At 38.9% G+C, this 21,484-nt stretch overlaps 1 protein-coding gene and 1 non-coding gene across 3 annotated transcripts; one reads left to right on the forward strand and one right to left on the reverse strand.

The window, feature by feature from the left end:
* Positions 1–6: 6 nt before the first annotated feature.
* LOC119742977 lies at positions 7–21,054 on the reverse strand. 2 transcript variants are annotated; one of them, XM_038219280.1, is made up of 13 exons: positions 21,025–21,054; positions 14,599–15,876; positions 13,384–13,514; positions 12,807–12,890; positions 11,844–11,980; positions 9,295–9,423; positions 8,546–8,655; positions 8,133–8,268; positions 7,058–7,210; positions 4,348–4,456; positions 3,445–3,557; positions 2,679–2,754; positions 7–2,000 (listed from the first exon to the last, which is right to left on the reverse strand). In XM_038219280.1, the coding sequence occupies exons 2-13, from the start codon at positions 15,843–15,845 to the stop codon at positions 1,729–1,731; spliced, it is 2,697 nt and encodes an 898-aa protein (XP_038075208.1). In that variant the 5' UTR covers positions 15,846–15,876; positions 21,025–21,054; the 3' UTR covers positions 7–1,728. The 2 variants fall into 2 exon arrangements, with proteins under 2 accessions (XP_038075208.1, XP_038075199.1); XM_038219271.1 differs by lacking the exon at positions 21,025–21,054 and adding an exon at positions 19,400–19,810.
* Positions 8,959–9,031, forward strand: Trnat-ggu. The gene has a single exon. It is a non-coding gene; the product is annotated as a tRNA-Thr (tRNA).
* Positions 21,055–21,484: the final 430 nt, after the last annotated feature.

The following is a 21,484-nucleotide window of genomic DNA, read 5'->3' on the forward strand; positions in this document are numbered from 1 at the left end:
CATGTATTTCAGTTTCTGGTTTAGTTTATTTCCCTCTCATCAACAATACATGTACATTCAAGAAGATCTACAACATATAACAAATTTCCTTGTGTATAAACTTGTCATGCGTGATCCTTCATGGAAGAGAGTTCAAAATAAAACCCTGCAATACCGTGGAAGTACGTCCTATGTCTAGCTGGAACTCGTATTTAGACAGGAAACCAGACTGTATAGTATGAGAAGTGCAATGGCCTCCAAGATGCTAAAATGGCATTAATTTGAAAAGCACTCTGATAACGGCCAACGATCCCACACATTGATGTCATCAATACAGAAAGTTGCCTGTATGCTTTTGCCAGTCTCTGACTTCTATCCATGGTTGCAATCCCCTTGCATATTGCACCCCCCAAAAGGACAGGTTCTGTCATTCCAATACACTGACAATGAAAGCACAACAGGTCTACTCATGCATATTACAGAGGAACATTAGTAAGTGGTCTATTCGAGAGTGCTGTAACATTCTTAAAATACATGCATATAGAATATTTTTTTATTAGATGTGTGTACCTCCAAACTTGGTATTACAGTAATCTTGAATAGAAAAAATGCAGTCCCATTGTCAACATCTGGTCTTGTTTACCTTGTCAGGATTCTAACCCTGACACATGACTGTCACTGTCATTACTTCCACTTGGGCATGCCCAATGCAACCAAGGAGGTCGTACTACGTTCAGTCCAAATTTCACACTACACAACCCCCACCAAAACTAGCTACACCCAACTACTTCGCTCAGTGCTGAGTAGTATCTTGATATACACATCCCAGGAAAAAAGAAAATGGAACTTTAAAAAAAATCACAATGCCCTGTTTGGAGTTGAGTCATCCTCAGTTAACCTACAACATAAAACACTGAAACATGTTCACGTCGATGAACTATAATACCCCTAAAATACCCAGAAGACATTCTACCAAAGCTATATAGCAGAACTATAGATTACAGAAAGCTTACTTTTTTAAACTAGGTTTCAAAAGATGAATTCTTTTTTTACTTGAATGTTCACATGGGACTTGTTTGGTAAAACTAACAGAGACTGTTGTCGCCTTAACCAAATGAAGTCCAGTGCAGACCGCTGGTAAACTTCCTTAAATGTCAAGTGTCGACTGTTGATTGTAGGTCTAACGGTCCGCAGCGGTAAGTTTTACAGGGCCAACCCGGTTACGAAAAAATTACATTGTTAGTTGTACATCATTGAAAAGTTCCTTGCAAACTTTATGATCACGTGACTGCCGTGTGGGTCACCTGTATTAACCTTTGTAATTCACAAGCATAGGTTTACACACTGCCTGTGAGATTCTACCGTATTTCTGCTGTGTTCTGCAGTATTGTTTTTCGACAACCACATCCAGTGTTAGGTTAAAAGGTCAATAGCTGGGTGCCCTAAAAGATTCTGAGAGGGCATGGCAAGGTGACGTTTATGCAATGAATGACTTTCCGTGGGCCGAAATCAATCCAAGTGCAGACGCACAGTAGACTGACCACAATGGAATAATAACAATCACTCGCAGTAACCTTTTTACAAAATTAAGTCCATTGCGAATGCGGCTTATGTCGGTAAAGTAATCGTCAACATCCCCAATGTACTGCTTACTAACTGATCTCAAGAACTGTCAGAGCTAACACTATTAAGCTTTCACTTTGAAGACTTTGAGTCTGTGAGTGTATCGGCCACATGTCTGATGTCTTTCTACTTCTTCTTGACTCTCTTGGGTGTGGGTGTAGATGTCCTGGACCTCTTCCCCCCTGGAGTGGACTGTTTGGTCACAGATACTGGCGTAGCTGATCTACGTCCCTTCTTCTTGTTGGACGGAGTAGACTCAGCTGGTTGAGGGGACGGGGGTTCCTCGCCTAGGCTGGGCTCTGCTGGGGGTGGGGTAGGGGGCAGGGGTGGGGTGGGAACATGAGGGGCAAGTGCAGCTGGCACGTCCCTCATCTGGCAACTCTCACACGCCCATAAACCTGGATGGTGAAAGGTAGAAACAACAGTGTAGCGGTGTCATAAAGTGTGTGATGAAGACACATCTTGAGTGGTGAAAGATTTGAATGTCACCGTTTAGTGGAGGCTCTGTTTTCTGTTGTTACATTCTGGATTACATACTGGGTTGTTCAACCTTTGTGCACACAAGACAAGGCAAGCCTAGTCAAGCTGGTCCCAGAGTGCACACAATTCTATTCAATCAATTCAGAATGGCTATTCACTGGAAGTCTTTTCACCCACGAGACCAACACAATGGGTCGGATTTAGCCCATTCATTGTGGGCATTACTGGGTAATATTTCAATCTTTTGTGACAAGTTTGGGCTTAAGCAAGTCTGCTTCGTATGTGACAGTGAGTCACTTAGTCAGTGAGTGAGTTAGCCCATGAGGATAGGTGCAAACAGGACTCTGGCTGCCCTTCTAGGACCAGCAAAACCTAATGGATGGTTCACAGTTATCTATATCAAGCTGCTGTTTGCTTACAAAGCTTGACTCCTGGTGCATCCCTTCAGCTAATTGTGACTACGCACTTAGAGCTCGTTGCTAACCTACAGACTTTCCACAACAGTTGCCTCATAGAGATGACAGCCACTAGAGTGGGTAAAACGATAATAAGTAACTGGTTGACTTTGTGAGGAAATAAGTCCATCGGTCTATTACCTGTAGGGATGTCTTGTAAGCCAACACAGAAGGTATGATAGCCTCGGTCACACATGTCACAGAACATCATTTTGTCCTGAAAACAAGAAAACCATATCTCTGCAAGCTCAAAACTATGTTATATACACACTAAATCAGCTCACAAAGGATCCTTCAAGTAATGATTCCAAACTTAATAATACAACAATTAATAACTACTGCTTGGAAGATATTTAGTTCTGAAAAGAACTTGTCCTGCTTATTATCAACTTTCGCTAAGTAGTTTTTTGTTCTTATCAGAACAGTCCTGCTTTAAGTTCTAAAAGAACTTGTCTTTGGAACTTAAAGCAGGACTGTTCTTATCAGAACCAAAAACTACTTAGCGAAAGTTGATAATAAGCAGGACAAGTTCTTTTCAGAACTAAATATCTTCCAAACAGTAGTTATTACCACATGGTGTTACCGATACTCCACCATGCAAAGCCTCAAATCTTATAACAACAATTTAGGTGAGCCAATCCTTCTCAGCTGCATATGGACGTCAAAAAGGCTTGTCTTATAAAATAAAAATCTCTTCAGCATTTCTGCAATCTCTTTGGAAAGTACATGAATATGGAAGCCATATTGGCCACTTGAAGTGTCATGCCATCCGCTGAAAAATGATATTATGAACAACCACATTGCTGAACATTCTTTAGAGGATCCCATCGTATTCATTATAGCGACATTCTACAGTACAATCCTGACTAACACACTGTATCATGATGACTGTCTGGTGTTACCATACCTCATGTGTTGGGTCTCCACAATGGAAGCATGTTTTGCATTCCATACACTGCCATGGATAGGTCTGTATCACTTCCACCATAGACAGAGTCATGTCTAAGCATGACGGATGACCTGTAGAATCAAAACATGCAGAATTATCTTCACTCGGATTTGTTTAAAACTCTGAAATTGTCATCTTTTGACTACTTGAATTATTTTACATAGTATGTGTTGCTTTTACATTGTTCCAGCTCCCCCACATGTAAGGAATTGTACTGCTATGCTGTGGGGGCAAGGCAAAGTTGACTAACAGTTAGTTACTCAACTTAATAATCAAAAACAATTATGAATACTTCAATGACATTCCTGCACTGCATGTGTTGGATGATTAATCTGGCAAGGGCATTGTCTAGTACCAAGAATCAACTCTCTGCAACAATGCTGAGCACATTCTAGACCAGGTGTCTTATGTGTACTAATTGTGTACTCTAACGTTATCCAGGAAATAAATTCCTCCCAAAGTTTGAAATAATTGTTACAGAGAAATTCTCAAAACTTACTATTGTGAAAAAACTGCTGAAACCTGGCATAAATATGGTTTGAAGTTTAACTCTAACACCTTGCAACGTCATGTTCCTTGTGTTAACATGGCGAAATGCATGAGAGGTCTGGTGCACGTGTTGCACTTCTATGCATTGTCGATTTATCAGGGTTTTTCCTCAAGATTGAGAGTGAACTAATCAAATTGTGGCCAAACAAAACTTGTGGGGCATGTTCACAGCATGTTTCAGCAATATAGTACCTTAAGTTTTGAGAAACTTCTCAACAATTTTTCCCCATTGTTTTGAGATTTATTTTCTGGGTTCTGTCGCAGTACAGTGTATGTAGAAAGAGTCCATATTCCAACTAAGCGAGAACATACCACTATTGTCACACTGTGAGCAATGGATCATCTTCTCTGGTACACCCATCTTATTCTCAGAGCTGTTCTTGAGACACAGGCCACAGATAGCATTAGGAATGTCTTTGGGCTGTTAAAAAAACGTTAAAAGCAACATTTAAAAGACGTAACGTAATCAGGCATCAAGTGAAAACTAAATGCATCTATATAAACACTGCCAATTTTTAGGCAAAGGAAACCTTATTTTTACATGCAATATTGCTCAAATGTAAGATTTTAGGGATACCCTCTTTAAAATTCTTTTCAAAACAAAAATGAATGTGGATAAAAACTTGACAAAAAAAGGACACACAACTATAAATGTTACGAATAGACGTTGACTCTTGCCAAATTAAGTTGAAATCAGTTTAATAATAGCCACAATTATAGATCAATGAAATAGTAAAACTCCCTGTATCACTAAACAATTAAAAAAAACCTGTAAAATGTCCATTGCGCTATGTTGTCATCATGCATGTGAACATACATACTGAACAAAACTGGCCGTATTAATACATTTTGTCCAATTGTCCAATCAGTACAAATTTCATGTAATTATGCTCTTAAGAAATTGTGTACTGTATGTTACTGTACAGGGTGAGTAAAAAAAGCGAAATCCAAATGTCTCGACCATTGTTTTAGTGAAGTTCTGCATTGTGGCCCTTTCAAAATCTAGGACACGAAAGCCCAATTCATAAGCTTTCTTTTAGTCGAGAATCATTCAAATCACTCATGTACTTTTCAAGTTACATAATTTTAAACAGAACCACCGTTTTAAAGTTCTGTCCACGGATCACAAGAAGGTAAGTGTTCTTTCAGCAAAACGAAAACAAATCACATAGCGTGTGTGAAATGTTTTCGTTTTGCTGAAAGAACGCACACCTTTTTTTGTGATCCGTGGACAGAACTTTAATACGGTGGTTATGTTTAAAATTCCGTAACTTGAAAAGTACATGAGTGATTTGAATGATTCTTGTACTAAAAGAAAGCTTATGAATAGGGCATTTATATCCTAGATTTTCAAAGTGCTACATGCAGAACTTCACTAAAACAATAGTCCCGACATTTAGGTTTCGCTTTTTTTGACTCACCCTGTACAATATAAGGTCCTTAAGCAAACAACTTTCAAATGAACAAGAAAGTGAAATATCCAACATGATGCATTTTGTATGTAACACTGATGCAGTGGTAAAGCTTTGCATTCAGGCAACATTATGCAGCACATTACACTGTACATGTGTCATGCATCAATGCATACATTCATGGGAATTACAAATGACAACAACCACATGTACATTTATACATGATGTAGTTGCTACAACACAGGAATCTTGGGAAAGCCAGAGATGAACTATAATGATTGTTCTGTAGATCTAAGTAGTCACTGTTCCTAGGGCTTTTTGGTCCCATTAGTACTGCCATTGTTGAATAATTTAGTATTAGATTAGCCGGAACTGCCTTTCACTGAATATTTGATTATTTGAAAATCTCTCATCAAGTTTTACAAATGCCAGCTGCAACTGCGTGCCATACTGGCACAGTTGCAAGCAAAGCCCGCTGTTTAAAAGGTGCATGCAACGATCAATATTGTGGACGGCCGGAGTGTTTTACAGCAGCTATTTCAGTGTCAAGGGCTTTAACCTGCTATTAGGATAGGAACAACGAACCACCGTCAACAGACAATGGGGCATCTTTACAACTGAAATAACATCACAGTTGTGTGTACACGTGCATAATTTGTTTTGTCTTTCGAATATTCAAACAGGCAAAAGCTATTTGAATATTCAGTTGGTGATTCAAGCAGTACATGTCACCATCAGAACCATAAGCATGAAATGTTTTTTTTCCACAAGGCCAACAATGCAAGTTGCATATGCAATGAATGTACACTGTCCGCAAGATCTTTATCGCAGTTGTTTCTTAGTTTGATGTGGATTGTAAAATTTTTGTGCTACAAAAAGGGATGCCTTTTCCAATGGATATCTTCTGTGTCTTGGCTTTCATCATTCCATGGATGCTAAACATACAACAAAAATGATATGTAATATATGCAATATATTGTTGATTCTACATTAAAATGAATTTTTGAGTTCTGTTGAGTTTTATTATGACCTGATAGTGATTGTCATTTGGAGGGGCATCCAAGATCACAGGTAGAACTGAACCAAATGGATGCAATTGAAGCACATTTCCAGTAATGCAAAGTACTCACTCGTTCTAGACCAACCACAACGCAAGGCTCCAATTCTCGTACAGCCACTGGCTGCATGAATATATACACACAGCAATTGTGAGTACACTCAGAACACTATGTTTACAATGTATTTGATATCCCAATGCACATAACAAGGGCTTGATCAAGTAGAACCTGGACAATGTGTTTCAATGTACAAAGAGAGGCTGGGCAGATGTACCTACTCAGAAACAGTGTATTTTGCCTCTAAAAACATTCATTTAAGTGTCAGTTCAACACTGCAGCCAATCACCAGCATTTCCAGCTCTTTCTCCCAAAAAGAAAAAAAAAATGAATTAGCTGAAAATGTCCCAAACAACCTTTCCATGACTAATAAGAAACAATTTTCTCAAAACTATGAAAATAATTAAACATCAAAAACAATATTTTTCATTCTTCTTAATGATTTCAATTGATCATTGGTTGTTGTCTCATGGACAATGTATTGATATAACTCACCTTATAGACACAAGATGAATCATTAGGCAGTGTGATGTTGGCTGTCCTATCATCACCAGCATCTAGCTCCACATTGCCATGACTGTCCATGTCCATGGGAGTGGGTTGGTCACGGTCACTTACGTCACTAGACGAGTCAAAATTCTCAGTCGACTGTGACAAAGTGCAAAGGATCAAGAATAGTTAAACAAATTAAATGTATGAATTAACTAAGAGTGTACATGCTGTACTGGGACTATCCGGTTCGTTAGTGAAAACGTCATACACACGCGCGCAGCACTGATTACTGGCGCCCATTGGCTACAAACGCTCGAACTGCGTTAACTTCTGGTTCCAATCATGCAGAAAGTGCTGGAGGTGACGTCACACTAACGAACCGGATAGCCCTTCTCAGGTTCAGCTGAATTACAGGAAAATTGTTGACACCGGGTCTACCCAAATCTACAGAGGGCATTACTGCAAACCACAATCAGGCTTCAAGATACCAGTTATCCAGAGATCACCATAATTAACTGGATGCTTTTATAGTTTACTGAATGTATTTCCAAGGTCTTGGTAACAGGAAAGCCACATAATTTGCCTTACCTATACATACATGTATTACCAGCAGTCAATAATATTATCAAATTATGTCCAAATCTGGTAATGTCAGACATAGTGCATGCTCAGTAAATGACAATTCTGCTGGAAATCAGGCCCCATAATAATGACAGCATGATGTGATTTTGCAGCAACATTTTTTAAACGAAACATTTACATGTATGATTGGAATGCTCCAATGGCTCGATTTTCAGGACCAAAATTGTGTATCCAAAAATTCCTTCACGTGGTACCAATTTTCAAGGTACAGTTGTGTAACCTTTATTTACCTTTTTTTCTGCTATTGTTGTTTTATAAGAAATGTGTTCAAAAGTGTTCCATCAACTACTTACAAGTGTCCAGCCGAAAAGACTCCCTTTAAAGAATGGACCTACAATAACAACTGAAACATTGAATGCAGCTATTACCTTGCTGTATTCAAGAAAACCCCAAATTTCCTATGAAACTGAATTGAAGAAAGCTTACATCTACCTACCAGAACGGTTTCATTATCAGACTGGTCAGGTTCATCATTGCTTAGGGGTGGTGCAAGGTCTGTCTGTCGGCGTGGTGCCATGGGACCATACAGAGAGGTATTCAGAGGGAAATACTTCAACTCATCAGATGAGTAGCTGTCAACAAATAGTCAAAGCTGGCAATATTAATATCATAAGCTTCTCCCTCCCTCAGCAATTACAAGGCAACTTCCGAATAATAACATTTTCAAGATATACACATGTAGTGCAGAAGACAACAGCTTGCAGAAAGTTTGCGTCAATCAACTACAACATCTAATTTGAAAACAAATGTGACATGGTCTATACTACAGTTAAACTCGTTTTCAATTTTGTTTGAAATGTTTCAGCTGGTCACTGTCATTCTTGAATTGCTACCATTTTACCAACTGACCTGCGATAGTAGTTCTGATACTGTCCGGGTATGACGGCCACAGGGTATGGGCCCAGTTTGGTTATCTCTTTATCATGTCTCTTCATTCTACTGGCTGGCATCTGTACTGTCTGAAACGAACCAAAGAAAACAAACATAACATCATCAGGTTTAGATTAGCAGGTTAGAATTTCTAACATCAGGAAATGTGAATTTCCAGTTTGAATTCATGATCATTCGTGTGAACACAGGAAACACACCACGATAGGAATGCAGTTTTCATCCATTGTGTGGGCAAAGCCCAGAGAAGTTTTGTTAAATTTCTCATACTGCAAAACTGCTGACGCTTTTAGTGGATCACACTAAAAATTTAGGATCAAAAAGCAGCGCCCCTTGAACAAAGATACTGACTAATTGGGGAACCCCCAATATAGGGCTGGATAGCTCAGTTGGTAGAGCACCGGAACGGTAATCCGGAGGTCGCAGGTTCAAGCCTCGCTCCAGTCAATTTCTTTGTTCAACTTTCAGTTGTTATAATTCACCTAGTCAGTTTTCCTGTGTGGATCATTTTAAAAAATTTAGGAAGCAGAATTGTTCACCTCAATTCCAAATTGACAACGTATAGACCAGCTTGAAAATGAAAACGGACAAAGCGATTTGAATCCTCAAAGTAATAGAACTCTGTGGATGAACAGTACATGACACTCCACAAGAGCTCTGGATGTGCGACACACCACTTGCACACTTTATTACCCAATGATAAACCATACCAGGGTCTGCATGTCAAAGTAGTACTGTCGTTCTTCCCTGCGTTCAGCCATCAAGGCTGAGTTGTACTCAGCGGCCTGCCTGACTGCCTTCTTGACATACTCTTGAACTTTGTTGGAGTCAACGGATGGCTGGAGTATACAGGAAATGTAATGATGCTATGAGTTAGCTTTAATGCAATTATTTGGATGCTTTCAATCTTCGGTTTTGCTCAGCTTAACTCTTTACCTATAGAACGACTTGCCTTAATGAGACAGATTTCAAACAATGCAAGCAATGCTGAGTGCTACTTGGCACCCATCTATTCAAGTGGTTCGCCTTATGCAAATGGTAAAACAACTGTTTTTCAGCCCAAATTAATATAAAGAACTATATAAAAGCATGTGAAAGTTGGCCTACAAATTACTATCCAAAATATATCCTAGACATGTACTGTCCTACAGATATCAAAGATCAAATTTAACTTTCAATCTAAGTATTAACAACAACTATGTGATAATTGCTATGTAATGACAATTTTTGAAAAACCACTCGCACATTTTTTATGCAGCATTCACTTATATTTTGTTATGGTGAACCGTTTTGCAATGCTCAGTTGCCAGTGGTGAAAATTTTTTAAAAAATACAAACAAATGGCACAAAAATGCACATTGAACTTAATTTTCATGAAAAATTATATTATCATAATTTTCATGAAAAAAAATCAGCCTCATACAAAGGGTCTTTTGAAGGATAACACATGCAACTTAAGGCCTGTATCTGACATCAGAAATGCTCATTATAATTTCAAACATGCTCTGGGGCTTTTTACACGGCGATTTAAATGAAAGTTCCGGCTCACACGGTAATGTTTGGCGCAAATGGTCGATATGGAAAGCGCGATTACAGAATTCGTTTTTCCATCCAAATGAATGCAAAGTTCTGAATGAATGTTTTAATAATAGGAGTCAGTATTCCTCGTGGTACCAGGATATTTTTTTGTATTTTTAGAGCCATGTTGATACTTATTACATGTATAAGCACGGTTTGAAATTGACTAATTTTACGTGATTACAGATATACGGCCAAAACCTCTGGACTCCCTACCTCTTGCCATGATCTTAAAATACTTCGAAGCCAAGTTGGATTCAAATCGGATGATCCGAGAATTCATGGTCATTTTGATGAACTGAGTGATATCATGCACGCATGTTCCGTGTTGCCGTGTTGTTTGGAGCGGGATTGGCCATTGACAGACTTTGTCTGGTATCGCGGTATTAACAGTGATAATGCGTGGACACTTATCCCGTTGTGTGGAGCGGGATCGGAACTATGCTTTGCCCGTGCGTAACGGCGGGTCGTCTGGCATTGTCTGGTCGCATCGCAGTGTTTGCTCGGCGCGCGCCTGGACAGTGCGAAGGTCGGGGGGGGGGGGGGGGGGGGTTTGGTCGTAACTTTTTGGTTATGAGTGGTAAAAACCTGATTCAAAAATCAAGTTGTTGTTTATTTAATGGGGATTCCTATGATATTAGGCATATTGATAGGTTTTGAAAATAAGATTAATAAAACATGCTAAAAGTAAATGATGTAAATCTTACAGAATAGAAACTCAAAATTTGGCCATTTAAATTGTTGTATCTCCAAAGGGCAAACACCTATGAGCCTGATTCAAACGCCATTGATTTTGTTGTGTAATTTGCTTTCAGTGATACAAAACTTAAAATTTCTTTCTTTAAAAAATAAAATTCGCCAGACTCCCTACAAGAGGAAACCCATTGCAAGCTGTAAATTTGTAAGCCAGGCACTCCAAAACTCAGTGAATTCAACTAAAAAGATGTTGAAACTCCAACATAATCTTATCCTTGTTTTAGTCATTTATATTTTATTACGTGTTTTGATAGCTGGCCTCGGCCTTGGCCTCGGAGGTGGTGGCCTCGGCCTTGGCCTTGGCCTCGCGGTTGTGGCCTCGACTACAACACCGACCAGAAACATGTTTGAGACGTTAAAACGGTAACCAGGAACATGTTTACGCAGGCACGAGAAAACGCAGAACCAGAAACCGTCATTTACCGCACGTAGCAGACGACATTGTTGACAAATGACAAACGTCATTTTCACTCACTTTACAGGCCAACATTTGGTATGTTTCCACCACTGCTGCCCTCTCTTTTCGCATTCTAGAAGAGAGTAATCTTTTTGTTTTGGTTCACTGCATGCAATAACACTTTAGGGAATTCATAATTCCCTAATGTTTGGGACAACAAAAAATATCGTCTGCTTACGTTTTAGTATTTTCCGCCATTTTGAATCTGTGATAACCAGATTCGTTTTTTGAATCTGTGATAACCATCTCGTTTGGTCGAAACAATGACGTCACACAGCCATAACCAAAGACGCGAAAACGCCAGACCAATGACAAAAGCGGAAACATGTTTCTGGTCACGGTTGCGAAAACACGCCCTAGAACCACAGGGATATGGGTTCAATAAGCCAAAAAGTGAGAACTTGGAGATTGCATGTCAAATTAGAGGAAAATAACTGTTTTTCATTTGTCTTATTTGTTGCAACTTACTGCTTCATATTGTTTGTGTTTGTTGCTGATGTTTTGCTTCTCTTTTTCATGCAGAACTCGAGCATATTCAGCTGATTTATCCGGTGCATCTTTCAGCATCAAGTCATATACCTCATCTGCACGTAGCGCTGTCAGTCCTAAATCAAAAGACATTATACATTTACATATCATATATCACTCAAACCAAATCAAAAATATTGAGTGGCTCAAGTTTGTAATATATATATATATATATGGTGGATGGTTGATTTGAAATCTCTGAAGTCATCCACACAGGTAATTGTTTTTATTATTTCAACCTTTCTCAATAAAAAAACTGCGAATGGTTTAATGCACAAACAACAACAAGAAGAAGGCCATAAAATAATAGTTCTGCTTCCGATTACATGGCATTTGAAAATAGGGTAGGTACGTAGGTAGGGAAAGTTATCTTTTTGGCAATATTTTTTATGTACGATCATATGGAGGTATCTGCATGTAGTCAAGGGTAAAAGGTAGTAATTGATGGTTTGGGGGGTTTTCCTCATTTTCCCCCCAAAAATTAGGGTAGGGGCTGTCAGAATTGGGTAGGTGGGGCAACCGGAAGCAGAACTATTTTTTTGTTTGACCCAACTTATGGCATAAAACACTCATCACATTGCACCAATTCATGATTCAGACATGAGTACAATAGACCCTTCCACTAAAGTGCAGCCCACTGTGTGCGTACACTACATGTGCACCTGTCCATTGCCACACTGCATGTTCCAACCAACACCTCATACCCACATGCACACGTGTGTGATTGGTGCGGAGGCATGTCGGACACTGTAAATGGTCAAAACACCATGGGGATTTGGAGCAGTCTATTCTCACTTGAATCTAGGTCAAAGCAACACATGTACGTGTAGCTGTGATGTTCTTTGTTCACTTCAGTTCATGTTATGCTGTGCACTTGCATGAATAACCTTCAAAGTTACTCACCTAATGTGACTTGCTCCTCGGTGACAACCCCTCTCTCTCGAAGAAAATCCTTCTCACTTATGTCCATCACTCTTCTTTCTAGGTCTAGACATTGAGAGAAAAACATCTATTAGTTTCAGAGGTACGTGTACCCACCGTTCCACTCTTAGATGTTCTTGTTGAATTTTGCAGCCAAATAGTAATTGATAGTTGCGATACCCGCTGCTATATCTGATTCGAACCAGCCAACCGACCCCAGCTAGCTTGGTGGTCGAGACGTCTGCACTAGTAAGCAAGAGGTCATGGGTTCGAGTCCCACCGGACCCGAGTGATTTTTTTTCTCTCAATCGCTCGGGACAACACTGAGTAAACAGTGAATATAAAAATATGTCAGTGAAGGGCAAAACCCAATATTGAATTTAAATGATAGTGATTTGCATTCTTGTGGCTTGGGCCACATGAACACTGGGTTCATGTTGGGCAAGGTGCAACTTCATACACTTGAATGTACTATCCCATATATGCCATCTTTAAAAATCCTTCAACATGTAATGAATATTAACTTGACTGAATTAAATATAACAATAATTTTTGTTACCTGGATACTTTCGCTTGAATGACTTGACTTGAAGAAACTCGCTGACTTGTTCCTGGACAAAGTACCACTCTGAGCCTTTCTCCTGAGGCCACTGATACTCAAACAAATTCTCAGCTGGGAATATGCCCAAACTTTCCAAGGGAAAAAAAGAGACTAAGTTACGAGAACTACGAAGAATAAGCAAGAATAAGCAAGCCATAATATTTCAGAATAACTTGCCAAGTGTGCAAGGCACAGTTCTAGACCAACCAAAATTGAGTAGCTGTGAAGATTTTCTTTTAAGTTATCGCCCAATAAAAAACAGGAAAATTTCAGAGAAATTTTAAGGGACGGTTTGACAAATAGTTACAAAATATTTGTGAAAATATTGATCATATATTTACTATACCTCATACATATTCATGATTGAGAGCCGAATTCTCACTGGGCCATTCACCATCATGTGCCAGATGCTATTTTTGCTGTTTACCAAGCGTGCGTGCGAGTATTCACGCACAGGGTAAATATGCATGTGTAGTAGACAGTCGCAAGGGTTAGCCGTGAGAGTCCACTACAAATGCACTATTAATACAAAGCAATCTTGAAACTGTCACACGGGTGTAATACGCACGCACGAACATCGCCCTAGCTACATGTACACACAAAAAGATGGCAGCACACGTAAATGTTAATTAGCTTTTTCCAGAGCGTAATAATGCCCAAACTGGAGAATATTGTGGACAATAAAGATGCATCCTCTACTAAAAAAGATGTCCACCTAGCGGTATAAACTCTTAGGAGTTACTGTAAATTGCGAAAGAACTGAACTTTTCCGAGGTTGAGCAATATTCTTCTGGTGAGCTGGACAAGTTTCTCCAAAGATTTTATGCCCGCGAGGCGCATACTGCAACGGGAAAATTTGGCAACTCATTATGTATGAGGAACAGTAAAACAAATATAACAATGTTTAATTCGGGTGCATAGTCGATATTAGGTTCCCCTCAGTATTGGAAGTTGACAAACTATCTTCCAATACCTTGGGGAGCTAATATCGACTATCCACCCTCAAACAATGTTATATTTGTGTAATATATAAAATATGGGAATGCTGAAGATGTAGGGCTCTAGACAGAGACTCCCCCAACCCCAACTAATTCAATGAAGTTCTAAGGCTGCTCTTTGACCTGAATGCCATTTTTCCTACAATGTTTTGACTAAAAAAAACCTTTTGCTTACTTTGCCTCATTAGCTTCAGTGACAACACTGTCTCGTCCTATTCTCCGTCTGGATCTCTGACTGGGGCTGTCCCGTCCTGAATCTTCCTTGAGTGGCCTGATACTTGGACTGTCTCTCCCTGTCAAGTCCTTCAAGACTTCAATATTGGGGGTGCTTCTCCCACTGGCATCAGTAGTTGCATCCAAAGTGGCCAATGGTTTGGCTTGCAGCGTGTCATCTTTGATGAAATCTTGGCTGGAGCTGGTATCGTCACTGATCAAAGCTGCAGTGATACCTTCAGGAGTGACAGCAGTAGGAACAACAGGGTCTTGATTTTCCGAAGAGGAAGCTTTTACATCCTCTTCCACTGCTGTCAGGTTCTCACAAACTGGCTGTGGTTCACCTACTGACAATTCGTGGCTGGAAGGGTTTTGCTCTTCAGTAACATAGTTTTGTGGGCATTGGTCTTCTCCTCCAAGAGGGTCTACCTCAGGCTCCTTGAAAGCCTGAAGAGAACATGAGTCTTCCATTGTGTTATCAGTATCTTTAATTGTGTCATCAGCATCTTTAATTGTGTCATCAGTATCTTTAATTGTGTTATCAGCATCTTTAATTGTGTTATCAGCATCTTTAATTGTGTTATCAGTATCCTCAATTTCTGGATGATTTTCTGGGGATCGTCCCACCTCGATGGGAACAATTTCCTGAAGACTTTGTGATTCATCTGGTTCAAGCAATTCTGAAAACTCTCCGCTGTCAGACTTGATGGCATCAGCATCATTTACTCCTTCATCAGTCTTGGATTCCGTCACTGTCTGAATGCTGTTAGTATATGCAGCAAAGACTGTTTCCTGATCCATACCCATGTTTTTATTATCTGCTGGATTAGGGGAGATAGAGACATCAACTGCTTCATGATGAGAATTACAGACTTCTTCTGGCAAATCTTCCTGACACTGATTCACAGAGGGTATTGTCTCTGAAACACTTGGGCTGGCTTCTTCCTGTAAATGAGTACTTTGTCTGCTGAGAGGCAGTTCATGTTCAGACTGCTCTAATTTGTTCTCTTCTAATTCAACCCTCTCTTGTGCATCATCTTCTTTCTGTTCAGTACAGGCTATGGGGGAGGAGACACCGGGGGGACTGCTTGTACCAACAGGTTGTACTTCCATCTCGTCTCCAAGTTCAACAGCAGGTGCTAGTGAATGCTCTTGAGGTGCAAGTACAGACACTTGCTGTGCTTCAGTTTCTTGACTATGTTCTGCCATAATTATAAGAACTTGGGGGAGAATCTTGCACCTGTGGGAAATCAAAATGCACAAGTGGAATGGACTTATACTGTACATGATAATAATTGCGTTCCAAACCACAGGCGACAAAAACATAAGTTTTCATTCAAGAAAAAGCCACTTAAATATATTTCATCCAAACTCTGCTTACGCAAAATATCATAGAGTGTTTCAAAGATACAACTGGGATTTATTTAATTGACATTTGTTTTATTGTACAAATTTTACTTCAATATTCAAGAAGTTTACTTTTTTGCATTATTTTTATGGCCATTTTGGGGTTTCCTAAGCATCTCTTGGATGTCACCTATCTATACAATTTACAGCACATTTGACTATGTTTGCCCCCCCCCCCTAAAGATGGCACGGGACAACCAAAATTAATCCACAATGGCAGTATCTGTGAAACAGTTCCTGGAGATTGTAATGTACGGAAAGTGCAGGATGACATGGATGGGGTTGGCACTTTTCTGTAAAGTAAGTTCAAGTAAAAACAGTCTAGATTTCAAATTTCATGAAACACAACTTTTTGGGAAATTTAGCATGCATCACTGAAGTCCAGTATTTGACAGACATTTGGGGCTAATTTTTGATGTGACTTTGCAAAGAAAAAGTTAAGTATCTGAAGCAGAGATTTTTTTGTCCCTGAAAAGGGTAGGCCTATGTCTATTTTTTTTTACTACATATATAAAACAGTTTTAAAATCTGATAAAACAGTTTTAAAATCTGAAAGTTCACATTAAAAGATTTTAATTGCCTTAAAAAATAAAGCCGTTGACTGGCTTCCATCCCTGTTGTGCTTGCATTCCAATTTAACTTACTTATCATCCACAACTGTTCCCAAGTATTTGAACTGGAACAATTTCGACATCTGTATCGTCAATTTCAACTGGTCTCTTCATGTTTTTCATTTTCCGGAAATCAAATATCATCTCTTTGGTTTTCTGTACATATTTAAAATCAGATGATTTTTCTCACACCACTCCACAAATTTATATATTTCATACCACCTAAATGACTTATACTCCGCCTCAAAGTCATTGGTCATCAGCCCAGATAAGGCGGTGGAAAGAATGTAGTATCCAGACGCCACTTTGTCATGTTTGTTGGTTGTGTACAAAGTCTATGGAGAGTCAAGAAGATTTTCGAAGCATTTTCTAACAAAATTGGAAATGTCTCTCAGTCCCAGATTCATATCTTTTCCATATTTTTGCAATGACTGACCTCCATTGACATATGATGACAAAAGAGGCATCAGGATGCAACATTCTTTCCGCTTCAAGGTTTTAATAAGTTCAGTTGTTGCGGTAGCACCATCATGACCATGTGGCAAAATCTCTTTACCACATTGGTGCTACCGCACGTTTGGCAACACTGCATCATCACATCATGCAATGCATGAGGAGATTGTAAAATTTGTATTTTTAATTTCTGGCACAACTTTTTTTTGGACAGAAATCAGGAAAAACTAGAGGTTGTAGGAACAACCACACGGTGTTGGGCCATGGATTACCGCAAACCTTGCCACACACATCAACTCAAAATGCATGTTTAAATCCATGTTTGACTTTTTCAACATGCAGCCAGAGGGCGCTCTAACATTTGATGACGTCACCTGTAATATTTGTGTACAGTACTGCCTAGGCAGACACTCACATCGTTGAAAGCAAGTTCGCATCTTCTGCCAATTTCAAATAATAAGGCACTTCCGGTTTCGACTGGAAGGAAGGGTCACAAGATTTTGCACTTAATACCGAAAATTACGACCCTGCAATATTGTATCGATTGGGAAAGAGTTCCATATAAGAAGTTCACTCAACACCCTGTGTACAAACCCTATGAGATTGGACTGAAAAATTCTAAGTGTTTTCTAAGAAAATGCTTGTATTTTCTCACTGCTCAAAATGACTTTGATGACGTGAAATTGCTATCTGGGGGCTTGTTAGTCAATACAGAGGAAAATTAGTGAACTTCTTATAAGTTATATGGAACTCTTTCCATCGATTGCCATAAAAAACAAAATCAAATCTGTAGCAGTTGATTTTACATTGATTTTCAAAGATTGAATCTACAATCTTTGATTGCTTGTAATATGACACTTGATGACGTCACTGTAACGTCATTACCTGAAAGTTCAAGAGCTATGGTAACTGTGCTATATATAGCCAAATCGTGATTATATCTATCACGGTTGATTTTTTTAGCAATTTTTGAAGGTTTAAAGGTCGTTTTATTGTTACTTCCGGTCTGATGACGCAATCAATTTTTTTCGCACACAGGTCTTGTCTGCATTAAGTTCATTAGGGGGCCTATGTATCGTCAGACCTCCTAAAGCTACGCGCTCCTATTTCTGCGCACTTGCCTTTAAGTTATATTTTGCAAGGCGTGCATCCTAAAAAATGACAAACTTTCATTGGGATCATATGCTTTGATGCATGAACTTTAACCAGCAGCCGAAAAAAATTGGAAATTGAAGGCTTTACCGGGAATTCAGGCACAATATGAAAAACATCTGCTTTTTACAGCTAATTACTAGGTACAAATGCAGGCAGATGCTTCCGGGCCTGCAGAAGTCGAAAATATGACCGAACGGTGACCTTTCTTGGTCTCCCAATATCGTCAGTATTATAGTTAAGATGTCATATATAAGAATTTGCAGTTTCTACGAGGATGTAAAACTTACGGTGCAACTAAAAAGACACAATTCTTATATTTTTTGGGAATTTTTTGGTCATAAGTTTTAAAATCCGACATCTTAAAAACTGTCTCCGTTGTTTGGGATGATCAGAATAACAATATCATTGGGATCTACATTTAATAGGTAAATATGTATAAAATGTATTTATAAATATGTAAATTTAAGCCCTCGTATAAATCTCGAAAATAGGATATTGAAAATAATCTTGAAATTACGAAAAGCGTATCGGCATTGAAAAAAAGAAAGGAAATGAAAGAAAATTTGTTTGAAAAGCTCAGAAAATATAATTTCCTAAAGCCAACAAGTCTAAGTTATTAAAAAAAAAATGTTTATATTGAGTTACATGGCCCGGACAGCACAGATTTTTCATGAAGCATCCCCTGCGCAGAATTAGGCAGGATTATTTTCTACAACGCCAAAACTGCACGCTTTGGAATTCCCCGCTTGCTGCTAGTCCGAGTAACTTGGACCCAAGTCACCCAACTTATCGCCTTTTTTAACATTTGGACATGGTCTGGCGATATCGCCAGACCATGTCCAAATGTTAAAAAAGGCGATAAGTTGGGTCCAAGTTACTCGGACTAGCTTGCTGCCACAAATAAAGAGATTTTGCTTTGTTAATCGGTACGGTGGTTGATCGTAAGCCAACAATATAAGTTTCGTTGAGGAAAAGAGTGGTTGCTTTGCTATTTTTAAGCTACTTGGTTGCAAAGCCTTATCTGCCATGTCTGCGCAGAAATAGATCGAGGATATATTTAATTTTGAAGCGATTACCGCAAATTTCGCCAAACACCTAATTAGTGAATAGTGTTCTGTATAAAAAACAATTTCTTACCACAAATCTTCACGCGTGGACCAGCACTCAGATCATGTACTAAAATACTCAGATATATCACGGAGAAATAAAAAGCTCAGATTCAGCCGGCCTTGCTGGTTTGACCCGAAATTCGTTTGACCCACGTGTGCAGGTACATTCGAATGTGAGCGTTAAGTTAAACCGTAACGTTAATCCGCGCTGTCATCTCATAGTCATACGACATGTACGATGATCGATTACGGTAAATTTCTGGAATTTAAGCATAAAAACACGGGGGTATTTTGCTTTTTTTACGAAAACAAAGTCTAAGTGTAAGACCTGATAGTGATACAATCACAAGCTTTTTGTAAACAATCGCCGAGCTAGAGAGTACTAAAATTCCTTTGTGACCACGGCCAGTCATGCACTGACGGCCGCCATTTTTAAGGCAAATCCATTAATACCATGGGTGAATTATATTTGGCGGGGATGTATTTGGATGGTATTTGAAATGATACCCGTAATCATTACTCCTTGCAACCTTAAATGAGACTCTTTAAACCAATAGAGTGTGTAAACAGACCCACTTAGGCCGGTTTTAATGATTCCTTGATACTTTTCAATTTGTAGACAGAATTTCACCCCATCCCTGCATGCAATGTGCGAGTCTGCATATAGATAGACTCGTGTGCAGTCCCTCCGTCAATATTATTGGTACATGTATAGTCGTGTTCCCTAACGTGGCGCACTTCGAAGCTTACCCAACTTTCCTCGTGTAGTGTTGCCAAACCTCTTTGTTGATAAACCTCAAATTCATGCAGTGAAATGCTGGTACTTTTACCTTATTAATGTTTACTATTTAACCTCTGTGAACAATTTCGGTTTCATAAAATTTAATCCGAAATGCAAAAACGGTCGCGTCCGGAAATTGGGCACAAATTGGCGGAGTGTTCCCTAACGTGGCGCACTTGAATAAATCTCAGAAAAATCCAAATTAACATTTAAGAATTTCTGTAAACTTGATAAATTCAGATAAATCATTATTATATTTACTTACAAACCCAGCCAGATGTTTGTCAGAAAATTATTTTCTTATTTTTCGGGGCATTTTCAAAGGGTTCACTTTGCACTTGAAAATAAAATCGGAAAATCACGCCAAAATATTTTTTTCTTTTAACTTGTAACGGGTAAATAAACTCGCGATTTATGAACGGGAGTGTTAAGAACTTGATGAAATTTCACTTTCTTGGAAATTTCAGTTAAAACTTTTGCTCTAGCTAGGCGCTACAGGCGAAAAATAAAAGTGCGCCACGTTAGGGGCCGCGCCACGTTAGGGTACATGAACAATAGTAATGATCATATAGACCATAGAGCTGTATTATACAGCTCCATGTCATCATGATGTCATAGACACTTTTTGCACAAAAAGTATTTTTGCCGTTTCAAAGTACAATAAAATAACATGAAATAAAAACTCTGAAGCACATTTGTTCATAAAATAACATGTCGAAATTTCAGTTCAGTAGATGCATGTAAACTAAATCACTGTTTTGAGAAAACTGTGAAAATGCACAATTTTTCTCGAGACAATGAAGTATGCATGGTTAAAAAATACAACATTTGCAAACATCAAAAAATAAAACTACCAAATCATTTTGAAATACCTTGCTGGACTGTTAGTGAATGACAGTGTAAAGCATCCTGTAAAATCATGGCACCTGGTATACTGTCATTTTCAAGAACAGTGGTATTTTTGTATCAATTTCCAACGCTGATCGGCCGATCAGCGTCGGAAACAACTGGCTTTTTTTCAAATACTGGCCCCAATTGACCATCGCACTTGTTTGCAATCGATTACAAACCTATGAACGGGTACGAGCCAGCTAGACTGGTTCCCTGACCTTACAATTCCCCAATGTATGTAAACTGCTCTGTTTCTTCTTATATGGAGTCAGGGAGCCAGACTGCAGGAAAATGATCGTTTTTCTTGGTTTTTATAGCATTTTCGAACCCAAAACCTCAAAAAAGTCAGTGTAACTATACTTGCTATATATTTCCAACCCCCCAATTCCATCCATTTCTGAAAATTACAGCAAAAGCAAATGATGTATACATGAAAGCAGA

Source organism: Patiria miniata, unplaced genomic scaffold (assembly GCF_015706575.1).
Source record: "Patiria miniata isolate m_02_andy unplaced genomic scaffold, ASM1570657v1 HiC_scaffold_11, whole genome shotgun sequence".
Lineage (NCBI taxonomy): Eukaryota > Metazoa > Echinodermata > Asteroidea > Valvatida > Asterinidae > Patiria > Patiria miniata.